This window comes from Nycticebus coucang, chromosome 2 (assembly GCF_027406575.1).
Source record: "Nycticebus coucang isolate mNycCou1 chromosome 2, mNycCou1.pri, whole genome shotgun sequence".
Lineage (NCBI taxonomy): Eukaryota > Metazoa > Chordata > Mammalia > Primates > Lorisidae > Nycticebus > Nycticebus coucang.
In genome coordinates this window covers 14,036,018-14,055,852 of record NC_069781.1, presented here as the reverse complement: position 1 = coordinate 14,055,852, position 19,835 = coordinate 14,036,018, and the positions used below count along the sequence as shown (strand labels likewise).

The following is a 19,835-nucleotide window of genomic DNA, read 5'->3' as shown; positions in this document are numbered from 1 at the left end:
CCATAACTGTCTTTACCCTGCTGCAACCACACGCAGTAAATAAATATAATCTCATAAAATAGCTGATGGAAGTATCCATGTACTCTCCTTCAGTAGCCTCAGACATCCTGACTGATGTCATTCAAGTTCCCTTCAGCTTTCCTGAGTTTCTCAGGTTCAACTTCCACAAGTTTTTCACCTCCCCCAGAATGCCTACTATATGTCCCTTATTATAACCTCTGAGCACATGAAAGATTTTAGAAAGCTGAATGACTTAGGAGACTACATGATGGAAGGATCCAAAGAGATCCCAGCATCAAAAAGTGGATTCTGGCTCTGGAAAGTATGTCACTGTGATGGTGACCCCTTTGGTTAGAGCACATGTTGAAGGTCTAACCAGGAATGATTATAGCCAACAACTAAAATACAGGTGAGGCCGGACAAAAGGAGCACATTTCCAACTACACATTACTCTTCCTTCCCTTCTAACCCCTGAGCAGCTCTCCAAATGGCATTTACTAAACTTGTGCTTTATATAGGGTTCACTTACAGTACAAAAAGATGGTCTTTAGAAATAATAGACCCAATTGTGCAGCTGATAAAAAAAAAGGCTTCCCAGCCCACGGGTGACCAATTGGTCACCTTGCCCAGGAGCAAACTAACAGTTCTTTCAAAGGAATAAGAGAATGAAACTGGAAAATCTGAGTTGGGGGGGGGGGGGGGTCACTGGAGAAGGGTTAGGGAGAAGTGGGTTATTTTTGCTTATTTAGCTTCAAGCCACACAGGACATGGCCCAGAAGTTTGGGAAAAAGGTGAGTAGAATGCACCACAGAGAGGAAAAGACAATGTTGCTAAATGAGATCGGAAAAGATGACAGACATCATCAGTCTAGACTAGTAATTCAAACCACCAGTGCTGAGCACAGTGCTGTCAGAATGTGGGCTCTGCTACTTACAGCTATATAATTTGAGGCAAGGCACTTCAAGCCTCCATTTCCTCATCTGTAAAAGAAGAAAATTTCTAGATCCCATGGTTTTGGTGGAGTTCAAAACTGATCCCTAAGTTTAAAAAGGGCTTCTGTTAACTATAAAAACAGTATAAGAAATGTTATTTCTTCTGTGTGGTTAAAAACTAATTATGAGCTACAGTGTTTTGCCACAAACAACCAGGGTGGTTTGGTGACATCTCTGGGCTTCAATTTCCCTGTCTGCAGAATGGGAACAATCATCCATGCACTGCTATTTCTCTAAGATTCTACCAGTAGAGCAGGAAATGAAAGAATGAGCAGGAAAGGGTTTCACAGAATATCGTATCCCACAAATGGCCAGGTGCTCATTCTCCCTTACACAGTGCTCTAGACCCTGAGAACCTGAGTTTCAAAGAAGGGTCTTTCTTCCTGCTCCCCTCCAGGATTAGGGCAGGGTGCTCAGAAAAAAATGCCAATTGCCAAGGAAGATGATGACTTGGAGTGGAAGAGGAATCTTTCCCTGAAAAGAATTCTGTACCCATCCCCATCCACCCACCCTTAAGCAGAGACCCAGCTAGCATTAATCAGCAAAGGAGCTAAAGCAGTGGTCTGCAGCAGTGGGAGAATCAAACAAGCTCAACAGAGTGACTCGCATACCACAATCTGGAGAACCCAAAGCCATCCAAGTATGGCTGAACTTAGATGGAAGATGCAAACTCCAGTATGGGAACCTGCTCCAAAACCTACTCTATGGCAAACTCCTGGCAAGGAGAACTGACCTCTGCAGTCTGCCACTTGCCCTTCTCTGCCAAATACTTGCCCAAGGACACCTCCCTGCACTTACACCCCACACCTGGGCTGCTGCCCCTTCATGCCTCTTCCTTGTACCAAATGAGCCAAAGCCTCAATAGCTTGTCTTCAGAGTGTGGCTTAAAATTTTTAAGACATCCCCACACCTATATCTCAGACCAGGCAGACAGCATGCACCCAGAAAACATGAGCTAGGTGAAAACATGATAGCCTCAGACATGCTGACTGACTGATGTCATTCAAGTTCCCTTCAGCTATCCTCACTTTTCCACTGATATCCAAACAGAAAAAATAAGCTTTAAATACAAAAGTTTCCTCTGTTTATACAGCCACTCTGCAGTCTTTCAATCTATCTTTCCAGTTTATCAGACAGTTCTTCATCATTAATCTAAAAGAAAATATCTTTACTTTGGGCCAGGACACCTGATCCGGAACAACCACAAGTCAGTAGGCCTGGATTCTAGCACAATCTGTCCCTTTCATCCTCAAAGCTTGGTGGTATAATAAGAGGCTCTGGCACCGGAAAGACCTGGCCTTCATTCTTGGCTCTAGCACTTAACTTAGAGCATCAGTATTTTTGTAAAATAGGGATAATTCCACCTCCAAGAAAGTAGGTGGAAAATTAAGAGGAATATCCAACCGCCTGGCATGCATGAGATACCAACACTGTCATTTCTCTTCCTCTCTCTCCCAGTCCTACTTCATTAATCTATTGCTGCCCACAGCCCAAATGACCTAAACTGAAGGCTACTATTAACTTTATTATTTGGGGCATTTAGCTGACATTTGAATGCAGAGACCAATGGTCCAAACCGTACAAAGTGATCAAAGTATGATCACTTTCTACACAGAGCAGAAAGAGACTGAGCTTCTTGGCCCTGCTAAAGACAATATCCTAGTAACAGCCAAGCTAATCCCATCCCCTCCTGCTGGGCAGGTGGCAACAGCAGCAGATTGACTCTCGACCATACATCTCTAGCTAATAAAACATACTAAAGCTGCCTGGGCAGATGGTGGCAATCTTCACCCTACCCACTAGCAAAGGCAGCACAGTTCACTTACAGAAATGGCAAAGCTCTGCCAAGGGAAACCAAAGAGCCTCCTTAGAGGAACACTGTAATGAACATGTTAACTGATTGGTCAAAGCAAAAAAGGTCCCTCAGTGTTGGCTGAAGGAGTCAAAGATGCCATCAGACAACCTCAGCTGCTGGAAATTAAGTGATTTCTGCCATGACATTAAGTTACACAAATACCTCTTAGATTTAATAAAAATCTCTTGACTGTAATCTAGACACAAACCTATCTTATTTACCTCCTTAAAAGTACTTCTCAGTCCTTATCCACACAGTTTTTACAAACTTAGAGCATTTCCGATCTCAACCTGTGTTGCCTAAAACTTAGCTCACCTCTTAGCAACAGCCAGAGACACACCCTTCTTCGGAGTCTCCTGAAGTGTTTGTTCATACTCTCAAGCCAGGAATGGACAGTAAAATGTATACTCTATTTAAACTGACAGTTTCCATATCATCGTCTATCCATTTTTCCTTTCATCGAAAAGCAATTTCCCAACTGTGACCTGGTAAATAGATATGCGGATATATGGACAGGTTGACAGATAGATGTTTTCTGACATATTAACAGAGAAGGGAAGCCTCATGGTGAATGCAGATTTTTCCCCTCAAAGTATCAAACTCTTAAGAGATGAGCTATAGGAATGCTATCCAGAGAAACACCTTAGCTTACAGCCATCTAAGTATACCACCCAATGTCGTCCCTTTTCTTTCTGTTTTTGTGCTTTACAGTAACTCGCTTTCTACCTACCAAACGCTGGTGAGCCCTAAAGTTAGATTCTGGGAGCAGCTACAATAAAATAAAAATCCTTTCTTTATTATTAATAAACTGGTAGAAGACCTGGAATTAGCAGGTAGACAATCTAAGCTCAGCCCTTGAGAAGTTCTAAACAGTTAAATCCAAGACAGAATATTTAGAAACCCTTGGCAGCAGATTGGCTGGTGACCTAACTACTCCAGCAGACACGTGAGCAATTTCAGCTTGGATCAGCAGCAAACTCACCACGTCAGCTCTCACTGAGTCTTCAGTTTGTGTTTCTTGGCCAACCTCCAGATGCTAGGAGTCCTGGCCCAAGCCTGAGAGCAGCTGAAACTTATCAGCACTAAGGAACCAACATAGCTCCACCTAACCAGCCATGCACCTGCTTCCCAACCACCTGTCAGCACAGCTGTAACCTCCCTCACGTTCCTGCTTTCACCTTGGCCAGCCATAGTTAAGAACAGTCAACATTTATTTACTAAGTACTTACTATGCACCAGGTATATTGTTCAAAGTACTTTTTGTGTATTAATTAACTCATCTAATTCCTGAGGCCCACAGGAATATGCTGGAGGAAGAGAAATACTTTGGCCTAGATTCCCACATGGTTTTATTCCCTATTATCTAGCTGTGCTATAAAGCTTACATAACCTAATCTGTATTATTGTACTATGTTAAAAACCTCCAAAGATCACTGCTTCAAGCATCAATGGAAGCTGTTAACTCCTACCTAAAATGATAACATCAGAAAAGATTTCTATTCTTACAACTAACACAACTTGAATTCTTGACTTAAAACAGTGTTTCTGGAAAATCCTAATAGGAAAGGAAAAGATCCATTCTTATATCTTAATTCTGTGCTCTGCAAATGAGAGCTGGAGAGAAACACCAATATTGAAACTCACCTCAGCAGTAGTTTCTTGGCTCTGCTGTTGTTATTCATTTACCACCCATCTCCTTCCCAGGCCTCCTAGTAACACTGAGAAATCTATGGTCACTGGAAATCCGTGGCATAGTGTCAGACTGTTAGACAGTATGAGTTTGAATATCATGAAATTTTTCTTATTCTGCAAGATTTCAGAGATGCCCCCACTCTCTCTCTGCCGCAAGATGAATGGGAATTATGGAAAGGCCATTCATAGAGCAGGTTGTTTTCAGCCTTAACTGCTCTTAATGTCCCTGGCTTTTAGGGATCTGGGTTATTAGAAATAGAATTGCTTGGGGGTGGGGGGAAATCTCCTTAGTTCCCTTAACTCACTGCTGGAGGTTTTCTCCACTGAAGTTATTCATAAAATCTAAGGAACAGGAAAATTATAGTAGATTGATTAAAAGGGGGAAATTCCCCTCATTCTGCATAAAAAAAAAAAAAATGTGGTCAGTATTTAAATTTACTACTTTGTTCTTGGCTATACTACAAAAACTACATAAAAAGGACTGAATTATTCACTTCACTCAGTTCACTTACTTGGAAGAGGTCCCCTAACAGAAACCTGAATAGGGTTCAGCCTCTCCTAACAGAAACCTGAATAGGTTTCAACCTCTCCAAACTGCTGAGAAAGTATTTTAAATGGGTAAATTTCCACATCTTGCCTATTTCAGTGGTGAAGAAGAGCCTACATTATTCAATAATTTATAAATAAGCTATTAACTAAGTTAATATTCTTTTTGCCACAGCTAACACACTATTTGTCTCCCAAAATAGGATATAAACAGGGCGTATTTACAATAGGCCAAATTCTACCAATACGGAGACTTTCAAACTTAAAATGTTTCCAATGGTCAGAGCCTCTGTTCTCTGGTTACCCCCCACCTAAAAAAAAAAAACCCGCCTCATGACAGGTACTGGGCTGTTCAAGCAGGACTGGAGTGCTTGAACCACTTGGTTCTAATCAGCTATACCTCATACAACCTTTTTATGTACGCCAAAGTCAGATTATGTACATATAGATTCTGTATGGAAAAGAAAGTTGTTCCAGCAACCTTAAAGTTAATAATCAAAAGAAACTGCCACTTAGAAACAAATATAAAACATGAAATTCATTTTAATATCTATATATCAAATACAGCCTTAGCACAGAACATCTAGCACATAATGAAATGAATTTATGGGACATATTAAATGAAGCAAATCCTTATTAAAATATTTGGCCTAACTCTCTCAAATCTTTTAAACAAACTCCATAATGGTTGAATAAGGTGGGGAAAATGGAATTAAGCTACCTAACCTAGAAAAGACAGATGAATTGCTTCAAGTCTATTTGGTCTCTGCAGACTTGGTATTCACCATTGTGAGTCTTGCTAATGTTGATTCTGCAAATAATTAGCTTAACTCAGTCAATTATATATTTTTCCATAGTTACCTTAATATTTTGGTTTTTTTTTTCATGTTCTATTGCTTTATTTTTTATGGCTTCTTGCTGTTGTATTGAGGCAATACAACACAGATCAGAGATTTTTCATTTCTCAGAGAAGTTTCTCTCCTTGAGAAATTGGCACTTTGATCCTCAGCTTGTACTATGTGTAACAGCTACATATATGGATCCTACCAGCACTGTTTACCAGTCTCACTGCTTATGGAATTCCACCACTTTGGCCAAAAAAGAGTGACCTATTGTTATAATCTTCTTAGGTGAACTGTTCCTACCACTGAAGTCTTATATTCAAACAGGTATGTGTGTATAATTTACATACATTTTATGTTCTAAGTTTCTAAACACATTCTACACATGTTACACATGTAACAGTGAAAGTGAAATGTTTCTCTTGAATATAAAGCAGTTACAAGGGTATTAAAACAAGTGTTTAAAAATAACTATTTTACATTTAGACCATAAAATTTTTAAAGGTGATGTGATGACATAAGACCTAAGAGATCAAATATATCATATATGATTGTCATATATGCATGTTGTATTAATTATTTTTCTCTTTAATCAGAAAATAAAAGAGCTTACCTTTGTATACTGAGATCACAGCTTACAGTCACTATATCTCAGCCTATTTTATACAAGTGATATGGCTACGAAGGTCCGAGGAGAACGAGAATAAAGTGAGATAAACGTGCTGAAAACTGCTTAAAAGTATTAACCTGAAATACACAGAGGGTCCAACACCAGTTTTATAAATATGTTAACGAGGTATTCCCAGCTCTTCAATTAATAATGGTGACCGATTCATGATTTTCAAACATTCACTCAAATTTTTAAAAAAGAAGAAAATAAAAGGCTAATACCAGCAAAATCTATCAGTGGCTTGTTCCCCAGGCTAACAATCTGAGTAGACTACAAATGACTTCAAGAACTTTGTGAACCCAACTCCTCATTTCACCATACCATGCATTCCATCTAGTGAGCATGAGGTATGTTAGAAATATACTGGACCAATTACCTTGCACAAGAGATGGGGTGTTCCTGAAGCCTGAAGAAACACAGGCTGCAGGCCACATCCCTGGCTATGCGCCAGTCCCCATGCAGAGGATATGGCTTCAAAGGAGGATCCCTATCTCTGAGAAATTATAATAGTGCTAACTGAGGCAGTCAGGAATGTAACTGTTCAAATTTATGTGCTAAAAAAGTTTAAAAACTGTCAGAAGATAGCACAGCTCACACGCTACCTCTAAGTTCTACATTGATCTGTAAACTCCCTGATGAGAAACTATGCTAAGAGGGGGTAAGTACAGATATTGCTAAGTTTCCAAAGTAAAGGTTTTAAAACAGACACCGTGGCTTTGAACAATGTATTGCTCTTCTTTAAAATGCTCAGTCATTGCTTTCAAAAAGAAGGTGTCAGAGTGGTGTATCTGAAAGCTGGATAGCCTCAGGGTGTCACGTTGCTCTTAAGACCAAGACATAGAAATTGCCATTTCAAGCCAGACAACCTGATGGTTCTAGAAGTCAGAGAAGAAATCTTGAGGGCCCAAGTGAATAATAAATGGTGCGACGCTCAGAGGTTGGCAATAGGGGCTGTCAATGAAAAAACCGCCTACAGTGAAGAAAAGAGCAGAGAAGCAAAACTTTATGTTAACTTCACACAATTTGGTGAAGCCAAGAGCTTCATTTATATTTCTCTGCTCTTTCAGCTGTAAGTGGAATTTTCATTACAAAATGGAGGGTGGGAAGGGCAACAGGTGGGGGGGAGTACACTTAATTCATTACAGAATTTAAACAGTTGAACTTGCATGGTTACCACTTCTAACAAAGGACTGACAGCTCGATTATTTTAAGTAAAGCAGAGAAATGTAAAAGTTTGCAGCAACTGGGCAGGTTTACAACATGGTTAGTAACTTCCAACAAACAACAAAATTAAAAAAAAAAAAAAAAAAAAGACTTGGTAGAAACCATTTGAAATGACTGCCATCATGTTGGAAAACAGCACAGCTCCCTTTTCACCATTAGAGAGGGGTTGAGTTTAAGCAGAGTCAGCTACTTCAAAAGAATTTTCTGAAGAGAAATCTCCAGAGATTCCAACTTGGAATCCAAATTTGATGATCCAATTTCAAATAACAATACAGCTGCAGCTGCCAATTAATAGTATTCCAAAAACAAAGAGGACTATTATGAATATTTAATTAATAAAAACTGGACACTATCAGCCATGCTTTTTCTTCTCAGTGATGGCTCTGTTTCATCCATAGGTCAGCAAAACGAATCAATGAAACATGAAAATTCCCATCTGAAATGGGCCCTCTTGTTTATGTCTAACCACTAATGCACAGGATGAGAATGGTAAGTTACAGCTATTTCCAGCAAGTGACAAGGTTTTATTAAAGTATCACCCACCACTACTAAAGCCAGAAAGTCAAAGAGAAAAAAACAAAGTAATTATTGTATAAAATAAAAGTGACCCCGACATTTGTTCTACATCACCCATTTCACCTTCATTTAGTGGTACCATAGAAATTTGGTACATTATTCCACCGTATTTGTGAAGCTCATTCTCACTGATGAGCACTGTTCAATTACAAAAAGCAAAATTTAATAGTGAAAGAAAAGCTAATTCATACTCAAAACAGACATTTTTAAGACACAGAGACTTGTAAATAACATCAGGGGACCTGCTGTTACCTTCATGGGGGTGAGTACCTTAATGAAACCATTACCTTCTAGTAACATCATCAGCTTTCCAAACAAGGTGAGAAGGCAAGTGGAGAACTTAGGTCTGCACCCTTTACAGAACAGCACAATGTTACTGACTGATCAATTTCCACCAGCATAATCAGGTGTCTTAAAAATAAATGCTGACCCATGGCTGAAACCTGTCACTTTTCACAGCAGCACTCAACAAGAACTGGGACAATCGAAGAGCAAGTTTTTATGGGGACCCTGTTGCTGCTTTAGATTCTGATGTAATTGAAGAGGAAAGGAGACCCTTCAATGAATCCCAGCAAAATAGCTAATCTTCTATCTGCATGAAAAGGCCAGGGAGTGAACACAATATCTTAACAGAGTGAAGAAGGCCACAAGAACAAAAGAGGGTGATTGATCGATTAATTTATTATTTTTTTTAAACTTGGAAATTCGGAAACTAAATAATCACATTCCTCCTTCCCCATTCTTTGGGTAGTGCCATCATTTTAATAAGCAATTGCTTGGATTACAGAATATAACCTTTATCATGGGGATGCCCTTGTACAACAGGAGTACAAAGGGCTTACAAAGTAAGGAGACTGGCTCTAACTAACAATTGCCTTTGCTTTGTTGTAGCAGTTTGCTTACAAATGAATGGATTTCTAGGGCTAAGCTGTTATTAGTCTCGATTCCTTGTAATTTGATACCAAAACATATCAAAAATAATAAGCTAAAACAATACTCAAACCCATATTTTATTGGCTTTAATTACACACTTCAATATTTACAAGTTAAAGTTTAAAAGAAAAGTCTATTGTATTAAAAAAAATAACTACAGCCCGAATTAAAGTGCCCTGGGGCAAATACATATCAATCAGCTGGGAATCAGGGACTGCATCAGGAACCAGGCAGTACTCTGTGTCACAACAAAGCAGTTTATTTGTGATCAGTGTTTGAGACTCTATACATCCTTCACAAATTTAATTTTACATAATCTGATAATTCTCTTCAAACTTAAACTTTGAAGTGCTAGACTTTTATTTTCTTAGAACAGAAGGGCTGGTATAAGTTATTTTCCAGAAATGAGGTACCGTTTCACAGAACTGGTTTCTTTTTTGTTTTGTTTTCAGGTTTTTGAGAACTAAATTTGCATTTGTTAAAATCAAAAAAGTAGGAAAGATGTTCTTTACAAAGAATTTTGATCAAGTATATGTTCAAAGAAAGCAGAATAAAAAGGCTTTTTCTCTAACATTCTGTATTGTACTGTAATGTTGTTCAATAGGAATTAGCTTCTGTCATTTGCTAAAAGAATGAGTAGTGGGGAACAGGATATGTTGGGAATTTCATAACGGGCAACAGAACCATTCTCTTGGGTAAACCTACAGAGAAAAGAAACGGAGAGGACTCCAAATAAGTTTAATATTCCAATAAAAATTTCAGGTAAAAAATATCTAACAGTAATTATCATTAACCTTTTCCAGATTAGTCAGTCAACATGTACCATTGTGGAAGAGGCCCATGAATCTCTCACAGATCTATTTTGAAATTGCTCTTCATATTTTAATAAATAATATTTTCCATTCAAAGTTAAGATTGCTACATCACAGGAAGCAATTTCATTTGCATGAGCTGCCATGAATCCTAACAATTAAAAGCAAAGCTACTGATAAATATTCTAAAGTGAATCTACAAATGCATATAGTTCTCAATTTGGCTTATCACATATTACAAAAGAAACAAGAGTTGACAAGAAAAGTAAAGCTTTCTGTGCAGGCCTCAATTCCTCAAAAAGATAGCTCGAACTGGAACCTTGACCAGGTCTGTGTTTCTCTTCTTAATGGCTACTGCCAATATTGGCATGACAAATCTGGAAAGATTAATTGCTTAATTAATTTGTAATTAAATACGTTCTTGTGGCCTCACAAACTTCTGCATACTCAAGCATGATTTAAAATCTGCTTCTATTTCTATTCTAATATTTAACCTATGGAGAAATCACAAAGCAGCAACAGCAGGTATTCAAGAGCACCAGATGATCAGAGGGAAAATTACCCCACATGCAACAGCTTTACAAAGGCCAAAAGACATTTTACCTTACAGCCAAAATAAAGCATCATTTTAGTAAGTTTGCATCACAGTAACATTTAAAAACCAAATTTTTTTATGTGAAGAATGGGGGCATCAAATTTCACCAGCTTTGGAAGTCAGTTATATGGCACATAGAAGAGAGGAGCCTCCTGAAGTGGGGCTCAGAGGCCACAAGGTGAAAATATAATGTTAAAGAAGGAAAGAGAAGAACAAGAGAGAAAAATTAAAAAGACTGAGTAAAAACATGAATGTAACTTGGATATAAAAGTGTTTTAAAGGAAAAAATTAAGCTCTAGCAAACCTTTACTAAACAATGTGAAACTTAACTATATGATCTAAAAGAATGACACAAAACCTGCCCCTGAATGTTTTGGCACTTACACAAGACATACTACAGTGAGTCTAGTGAATCAAAATAAATTGACCAGACCTAATTCGCAGGAAGGATATCTAAAAGCTAGATGAATGGTAAAAGTAAATGGCCAAAAGGCATTAGAGAGTTTAAATTTAGAAGGAAATATGGGTGAACATACATTCTTAGATTCATCCTCAATTCTCTTTTTTGCAAGTTTTTGCCGGGGGCTGGGTTTGAACCTGCCACCTCCGGCATATGGGGCCAGCGCCCTACCCCTTTGAGCCACAGGCGCCGCCCTATCCCCAATTCTTAATCACCCTGTATTGCTCCAGCTCAAAATACAGTGAAGCCTTGACCATATCTGATTGTGCCAGAGGAGACATACAGGTCAAGGATATAACTCCAGGCTCCAGCTATGCCTTGAAGAAAACCTGCACCAAATGTCTGACCCTTGTAACTTCACATCTTTCCAGGATATAAACTGTCTACCTTAATGGGCAAGGTATTCACTTTATCCTTATTTCTACAGTTATGAAATCAGATGAAGATTCAGTTTAGCAGTAGCTTAAGGACCCACAATTTTCATCCAAACAAAAATGGCAAAGCGGATGTATGAAGAGGAAAAGCGCAATGTGAAGGTCTCAAGTTCATGTAGAGGACTAAGGCCACGAGTGGCGCTACAGGATGGGCCTTTCTCTTCTGTGTGTGCACACCCAGCCTGGAGCATGCTCTCTCTCTCTCTCACACACACGCACATACACATACAATCTAGTGCTCTCTTCTCTCAATGACAACATCCTGCAGATGGCTGATATACTATAAGATGGAGCACCTGAGTTAGGAAAAATGTCTAAGAGCATATCACTGACTCCAAACCTATTGCCTCCATCGCCACATAAACCTCATTCAAAAGTTATCCAAAGGGCCACTAGGGTTCATTTACACATTTGCTTTTATTTATTTATTTTGCAAGAGAAAAGATAAACACCTATGATATTCTACCATGTACTACAGACTTAAGTAACACTGCTGGTAATACCCCCATCACCTCCTTTCTAAGACTAACAACACCCATTTACTTCACCCTCAAAGCAAAATTTATGAAAAAGGATGATGGCTACAAATTTGAAGTGAGCATTTCCTATTCTTGACTCAAATTACGCATAGTTCACACAGTTCCAAACCAGAAACTTAAACGCAATGTAGCTATATAATGGGAAGTCAGCCAAGCTAGAAACTGGGTATGGCCCTTCAGTAGCCTTTGAATGGAGTGTAAGTTGGCTGTAAGAAGAACTACTTAAAATATTTAATTCCAATATGGTCAGAAACAGGCAATTAGAACAAGCAGTCCTTCAATCAGGCAAAGCGGAGAGAAGAGCAACTCCAACCAAACCAAGAACCACAAGGTTGTGGCATTTTCAAAGGGAATTTAAGTTGGGTCACTAGAATAATAGGTCTGAGATCCTCTGATTCATTTACAGAAACCCTAGATACAAACTGTGCTTTGGAATGTTGTGATAGTTGCTAACAGGAGTTATCAGTAAGATAGTATACATACCATAAGCAGGGGCAGCTGTACTGTAACCATATGGTGTTCCATACCCTAGTGCAAAGAAGAAGAAAGCACATCAGTCCAAGACCCAGAGCAATCATCACTGGCCCAATTCACAAGCACCACCTGCCCCAACACCATGGGCCCTGAGGACTTCTTCCCAATGGTGGATAAATAAGAACTACTGCCAGAGTTACCCAGCCATTGTCTCTGTGCCTATTTAGCTATGAAAGGTCCTCACCATGGCGTACAAGGCTCTCCTCGGTCTACCACAATATCCTACTTCTATTTCTCACTGCACTTTGTGTTCTCCACCACAGTGGCAGAGATCTGGTCAATCATACTCATCTTTGCATCATCTGAACCTAACCAATGTTTAACACATAGTAACCACTCATTAAATATAATTATTTGTCAAACAAAGGAATACTTAAAGCCACTCAAATTACCAATTTCTCAAAACTGGGAAACAAGTTTCCAAGTCTCTCTTCAAAAAATAGTGACAGTGCAGGCTGAGGCCTTAACTGCCATTAAAGATGGTACATGGGTCAGGTTGTGAGCCCAAAGGCAAGGTCTATGACTTATTGGTATTTGAATTCCTGGCCTCAGCATAGGTTATCAAAGCAAATGCTAGGAAATTTGACATTAGCATTTGGTGCCTATAAAAAAGGTTCATATTTATAAAGTAAAAACTAGTTTGACACAAAGAACACATTATTGAACCAATTAGTTCTGACACCAACTTCTTTTCTTTTCAGGCCTCATTCTGTTGCCCAGGCTGGTGTGCAGTGACGCAATCATAGCTCACTACAGCCTCAAACTCCTAGGCTGCAGTGTAGCTGGAAATACAGGTGCTTACTACCATGCCCACCTAATTTATCTATTTTGTGTAGAGATAGGGTTTTAGTGTGTTACAGCCCAGGCAGGTCTTATTCACCTGGCCTCAAGCAATCCTCCTGCCTCAGTCTCCCAAAGTACTAGGATTGTAGGTGTGAGTACCCACACATGGCCTAATTTCTCATATGTCCTTATTTAGACAGCTAATTTTGAATCCCACCTTTTCATCTACAAAATGGAAAACCTTCCAAACTACTCTATAATTTTATTGTAAGGATTGGAAATACTAATACTATGCCAATAGAAGCTGTAATCTTTACTCTTCCAGTAAAATACTTTAAAAATATGTAAATACAAAATCACTCGGATAATTCACTTTCTAGAGAGGGTATAGAATCAACATGGGACCTTCACAATGTACCCAAACCACTGCTTTTCCACATTACAAGTCCTTTTTCTGAAATCATTTCTGCTACTCAGAGTGATTTTATTTCCTCCTTCTGGATGACCAACTACAAATCATCCTTGACTTTGGGATCAAATATCATCTTTTCTGTGGAATCTTTCAGGCTTGCTGTACATTCCTTTGCCCACCCGATGTTACAACTTGCATCATATTGCATTATGTTTATTTGAATATCTATTCCTACCCCACCTTACCCCAACCATGCATTGAGGCAAAGGCTAGATTTGAGGCATCTCTTAATGCCTTGTTCTAAATCTCCTGTTTGAGACAAAAACACTCAAATGTATGCTAAAGAAGAAGTAAACTACTTTTAGGGAACAAATCAAAACTTATCCTGAGGGATAAAAAATTTTTACTTTTTAGTTCACAGTTAGGTAATATATAACTGGGGATATCAGGAACTCAGCCTTAGTACTCAAGAGGACACAATGCAACTGAAATAAACAGTAGCAACAGGAAATAGATCAGAGACCAATAAAGAAATTACTTCTTTAAAAAGAAGGTTATATACCAAATATTCCAGGAAACAGTAGTTGTTTGGCTAAGGCTACAGTTTTGATGGTTTTACCAAACCCTCTTAAAGAGAGATGAGACTCTCATTCTGACTTCACCTTTTACTAGCAAGGTATCTTTGCATTGTACCTGTTTTTTTAACCTCTCTGAGCCTCAGTGTCATGTGCAATAACTGAGTTGGCAGACAAATCTAATTATATAATGTATATAAATATACTTATGACAGTCCCTACTGCATAGACTATACTCCTCAAATGGCATATAGTTCATTCATAATATAAACTCATCTAATCTAAATCTTTTCTAGGCCATAAAAGAACTTCCTTTTTAAAATCCTCAGCAGACAGGCCTTTCAGAGAGGTCAATGCAATAACAAAAGAAAAAAACCATTCTACAGCAAAAGAGCCTTGCAACCAGCTGACATAAATGTTTCCTCTGCTGATTACTGCCACTAACCAGAGCAGCTTACCACTCTAGCCAGAGTTAAACAGTCCCCAGCAACAGGAGATGTGTCCAGATTAAGCCCCAATGGAACATATCACTACAGACAACAAAAGCTCATCTCAATAACTTGCCTATTATTGTTAATAAAAGTCTTGCCCTTTCCATAATGGATTAAATAACGTTAATAAAAGGGTGGTGCCTGTGTCTCAGTGAGTAGGGTGCCGGCCCTTTATACCGAGAGTGGTGGGTTCAAACCCAGCCCCAGCCAAACTGCAACAAAAAGTAGCCAGGCGTTGTGGCGGACGCCTGTAGTCCCAGCTACTCGGGAGGCTGAGGCAAGAGAATCTCCTGAGCCCAAGAGCTGGAGGTGGCTATGAACTGTGACGCCACAGCACTCTACCGAGGGCGACAAACTGAGACTATCTCTTAAAAATAAAAAAATAAAAATGCTAAAAATACCAAGTTTCACTAGAAATAAAGATGCACAGAATATCTTAATTCTGGACATACACGGTATCATATACTGTATCAAACTATGAGAAAACTCATAACCTTTTTCTTTAACCCCCACAGTGCTCATCTTTTAATTCTATCTCATTAAATGGTATACTCATAACACTTAGTTCCCCTAAGGCCATATCATACACAGGAGAGCAAGTCCTCCTCCATGTTCCTTAAGACATGCTGTGGAATGGAAAGAATATAAACTTTGGAAATGTAAACACCTACATTCAAAAATCTTTAATCTTTTGTTTAGGCCTTGTTTCACCCTGGGCTCATTACCTTGCCTCCCTAAATCTCGGTTTTCTTACTTGGAAAATAACTCCTACCTGAGGAAATACTGTCAGAATTAAAAACAATTAAGTGAAATCACTTACATAAAAATATGTAGTCAGCTCTGGATAAATGAGCACCTGCGCTCCCTTTTTCCTTCTTTAAGCTGAGTTTAACACTAATAATGCCAGTTCTTCAGCCAATTAAGGAGCCTCTTATCAGCAGTTTTTCTTTCTTATTATACCCAACATGTCATCTATGTCTCCACGGAATACACTGTGCTCTGATGTCCAAAATCCTCGAACAGTGGCACTTCTCTTAATTCCTAATCAAAACATGTTCCCTCAACCAAGAGCAATATTGCTCATTTGTCAGGTCTCTCTAAGAAACCTCCAGTAACTCAACAGATTCCAAGAGAAAATCTATGACATTCTCTAGATTTATTTTGAATTTCTGTGTAAATTCATGTTATCCCATATTATATTTCTAGAGACCTTGTATAACCTTAGAGTGCTATTATTCTAATTTTGGCTCAGAAGAGGGGGCCAAGTTCTTGCAGGCTATACTATACCTGGAGCTATGTAGCCAGGAGCAGCTGTCGCCCCCACAAAAGCTCCTCTTGTTAGAGTTCCTCTTCCTCTGCCCCGAACAGCCTGGACTGCTGCAGACACAGCTGTATTCACAACACCCTTCGCCTGTTCAAAATAACATTATTTTCATTACTGAGAGAAGAATAAACTATCATCCTGTCACCTCTTTAGTACACAACCACTCTGAGAAGCTGTGAGCCTATAGGTGAAACAATGAGTTATCTGTGACCTTGAACCTTCAATTTATCATCTATAAAATGAAAATGACACTTACCTTACAGAGTTATTCCAGAGAATATGCTGGGCACATAAAAGCATGTAAATAACTTTACACTTGGGTGTTATCCAGAAAGAGCTCATTTTCTTTTCTATTACTCCAAGTTCTTTCTTTTTTATTTTTTTTTATTTTTATTTTATTTATTTATTTATTTATTTTTGTTGGGGATTCATTGAGGGTACAATAAGCCAGGTTACACTGATTGCATTTGTTAGGTAAAGTCCCTCTTGCAATCATGTCTTGCCCCCAGAAGGTGTGGCACACACCGAGGCCCCATCCCCTTCCCTCTCTCTGTTTTCCTCCCCCCTCCATGACCTTAATTGTCATTAATTGTCCTCATATCAAAATTGAGTACATAGGATTCATGCTTCTCTATTCTTGTGATGCTTTACTAAGAATAATGGAAAGAACTCATTTTCTACACACAAATCGCAGTATCAAATTACTAGTACCATAAAATCTGAAGTCATTTTGAACCTGACTAAAGTAATTATGGACACTTGATACCTAAGTTTCAAATTCATCGCAATGTTTAACATAGAATCTTAATTAATCTAAGCTTCATTCTATTAGTCTAAGCCAGTGGTTCTCAACCTGTGGGTCGCGACCCCTATGTAACAATGAAAATACATTGTGGTCTAAGCATTTTATTTTCTATCACATAATATATTCAGACATTATTATTACACCAGTACTCTCCATGAGGCTAAAGATGTGTCTTATATTTACTGATGTAACTCTTTTTCCCACACAATCACATATATGGTATCTACCTAGAAAATACTTTTTGAATGGATATATATGAATAGATGGAAGAATCTCATATCCATGAGTATGTAATTTGGAAGCCATTTTTTCTAAATACCTTGCTAAGATCTGGATCTTCAGTAGTACTGACATTACCAAGGTCAGTAATGAACAAAAGCAACACAATATCAAGTTCTGTACCATTCGAAAGGAAAACCCAAATTAAACAAAGCAAAAGGACAAAACTGGAAAGGAATTGGAAGAACACCTGCAAACCATGATAAATGTAAGCCCTAAATACTCTTAGCAGCTTTCTAAACAACTGCTTATACCTTATAAAGTTCCAAATCACTTCAGCACTTTACCCCATCAAGAATGACCTCAACCCTCCAAATACTAATAGTCAAACCAACAAATAAATGTGTATGTATGTCTATATATATGTATATGTATACACACACACATTTGTCTATTGGTACATACATATATATACTCACACACATTTGTTGGTACATACATATATGTGTGTTTGTGTGTATATGTGTACACAGTCATTTTGTTGCCCAGGCTGAAGTCCAGCAGCTAAAATCATAGCTCACTAAAGCCTCAAGCTCAAGAGATCCTCCTGCCTCAGCCTCCCAAGAAGCTGGGACTATACTATAGGCATGTGGCACCACACCCAGCTAATTTTTTCTTTTATTAAGGGCATCTTGATATGTTACCGAAGTTGGTCTTTAATTCCTAAGCTCAGGCAACCCTCCCACCTCAGCCTCCCAAAGTGCTGAGATTACAGGCACAAGCCACCACATCTGATCAGACTCTTCTTTATATACATAATTTGCTTAAAAGACCACAGAACAGGGAACCACTAATACATTTATTATTATTCCTGACCTAACTCAAAGAAAAGGCTACCAAACACAGGAAGAAGAAACAACTTTAGGAAAAGCTAAAGTGGCACATAGACAGAAAAGCAAATATAATCCTCTAACATTTTTCAAAGGTTCTGTAAGGTTTAATGCTTAACTCATACCTGAGGGATAATCTTCTTTTTCTTATTATTTGCTGCATTGGGTCCAGAAAATAGCTTCTCCAGGGCAGCTAACGCTGCACTTGCCTTTGCCACTTTTTTATTTGGACCTGCGCCTCTGAATTTCTGTCCATCTACTTCTACCTAAAATCAAAAACAATACTTTTATCCCATGCAATTCCTCTATGTAGTTTTAATTTAAATGTATCATAACATAGAAAACATGAAAAAAAATCAAACAGTGCCACAGAACCGACTTAGTCTAAAATTTTTACATTTAAGTTCAGGATATTCCATGTCTTTGAGAGGAAAAACAGGCTGGCTTGTATCAAGGCACACACCTCCATTACAAAGCGCTTGTCATGGCTTCCCCCAGTCTCTGAGATGAGTTCATACTTGAGACCTCTTCTTTTTTCATTGAGCTCCATTACAGGGTTTTTGCCACTTGCTGTGAGGATAGGGCCCTGAGTTCTTACCTATAAAAGAAAGGGAATTTGGAGGTTGTTATTAATATAATTTGCTAAAAGAGCAGCTCAAACATTCTAATTTAAAGCATTTAGAGGCTGGGATAAGTCACCTCTGTATACAAATAGGCTTGGCACCCATAGCACAGTGATTACTGCACCAGCTCCATACACTGAGGGTAGCCAAGTTCAACCCGGCCCAGGCCATCTAAACAACAATGTATACAAATGGTACAATATCATTAAAAGTGGGAAAACTCTACAAGCAAGAAATACTGCAGTCATATGGGCAGGCTGCCTTCAAAGCCTTAACTACCCCACAGACCATCATCAGAGGAATCAAAGAAGGGTCTGGTAAGGGGCACAATTATAACCTTGATTCAGTTTGTGCAAAAAACAAAGTATGTAAACTAAACGTGTACCCCCTAATATCCTGAAATAAAAATAAATAAATAGCAAAAACAAAACAAAAAACAAAGAAGGGCATTTTGGATAGAAGAAACAGCAATAGCAATGCAAAGGCCCAAGAAAGGGAAAGAACCTTTGGGAATGGCAAGAAATTCAGTTTGACTATATAAGAAAGTGAGGAAAGGAAGCTAGTATATTAGATTCTGGTCAAAAAACCACTGATGTGGCCAAATCACATTGGACTTCATATACCAAGCAAATGAGCTTTAGACGGTCCCATGAATAATAGGAGCCACTGCAAAATTTAAACCTGGAAAAATGACATGTGTTATAGAAAAACCACTCTTAACAGTGGTGGAAATAACAACTAGAGGTAGGGAAGAGAAATAATTCACATAAGAGTATGAAGGCTCAGATGAAGAGAGAGGCTAGCACAAAACAAACAAGCCCACTCCCAAAAATACCACAACTATAATTTTGAGAAAGGAAAACCAAAATATTAAGCAGTTTTTGAAGTTAGAGAGCCCACCACAGTTGTTGCTCAAAAAATGCTGACTAGAAAGTATGCTCAAAAGTACTATTATGTATATAAATCTAATGAACATCAAGATTCTCTTAATAAAGTACTCTATGCTGAT

At 38.5% G+C, this 19,835-nt stretch overlaps 1 protein-coding gene across 15 annotated transcripts in view; it reads right to left on the bottom strand.

Moving 5' to 3' along the window:
• STRBP (spermatid perinuclear RNA binding protein) overlaps positions 1–19,835 on the bottom strand; it is a 211,782-nt gene that overhangs the window by 60,613 nt on the left and 131,334 nt on the right. For 8 of the 15 annotated variants that reach the window (XM_053563016.1, XM_053563006.1, XM_053563007.1 and 5 more), the window contains 4 exons: positions 18,667–18,801; positions 18,329–18,469; positions 16,253–16,376; positions 12,654–12,698 (listed from right to left, as the gene is read on the bottom strand). In XM_053563016.1, the coding sequence (XP_053418991.1) occupies positions 12,654–12,698; positions 16,253–16,376; positions 18,329–18,469; positions 18,667–18,801 (445 nt within the window). Of the gene's footprint in view, positions 1–3,162; positions 3,333–3,829; positions 5,897–5,973; positions 6,675–6,709; positions 7,568–9,059; positions 10,032–10,072; positions 10,520–12,653; positions 12,699–16,252; positions 16,377–18,328; positions 18,470–18,666; positions 18,802–19,835 lie in introns of those variants that run through there. The other 7 variants (XR_008374494.1, XR_008374503.1, XR_008374498.1 and 4 more) reach the window with 7 other exon arrangements.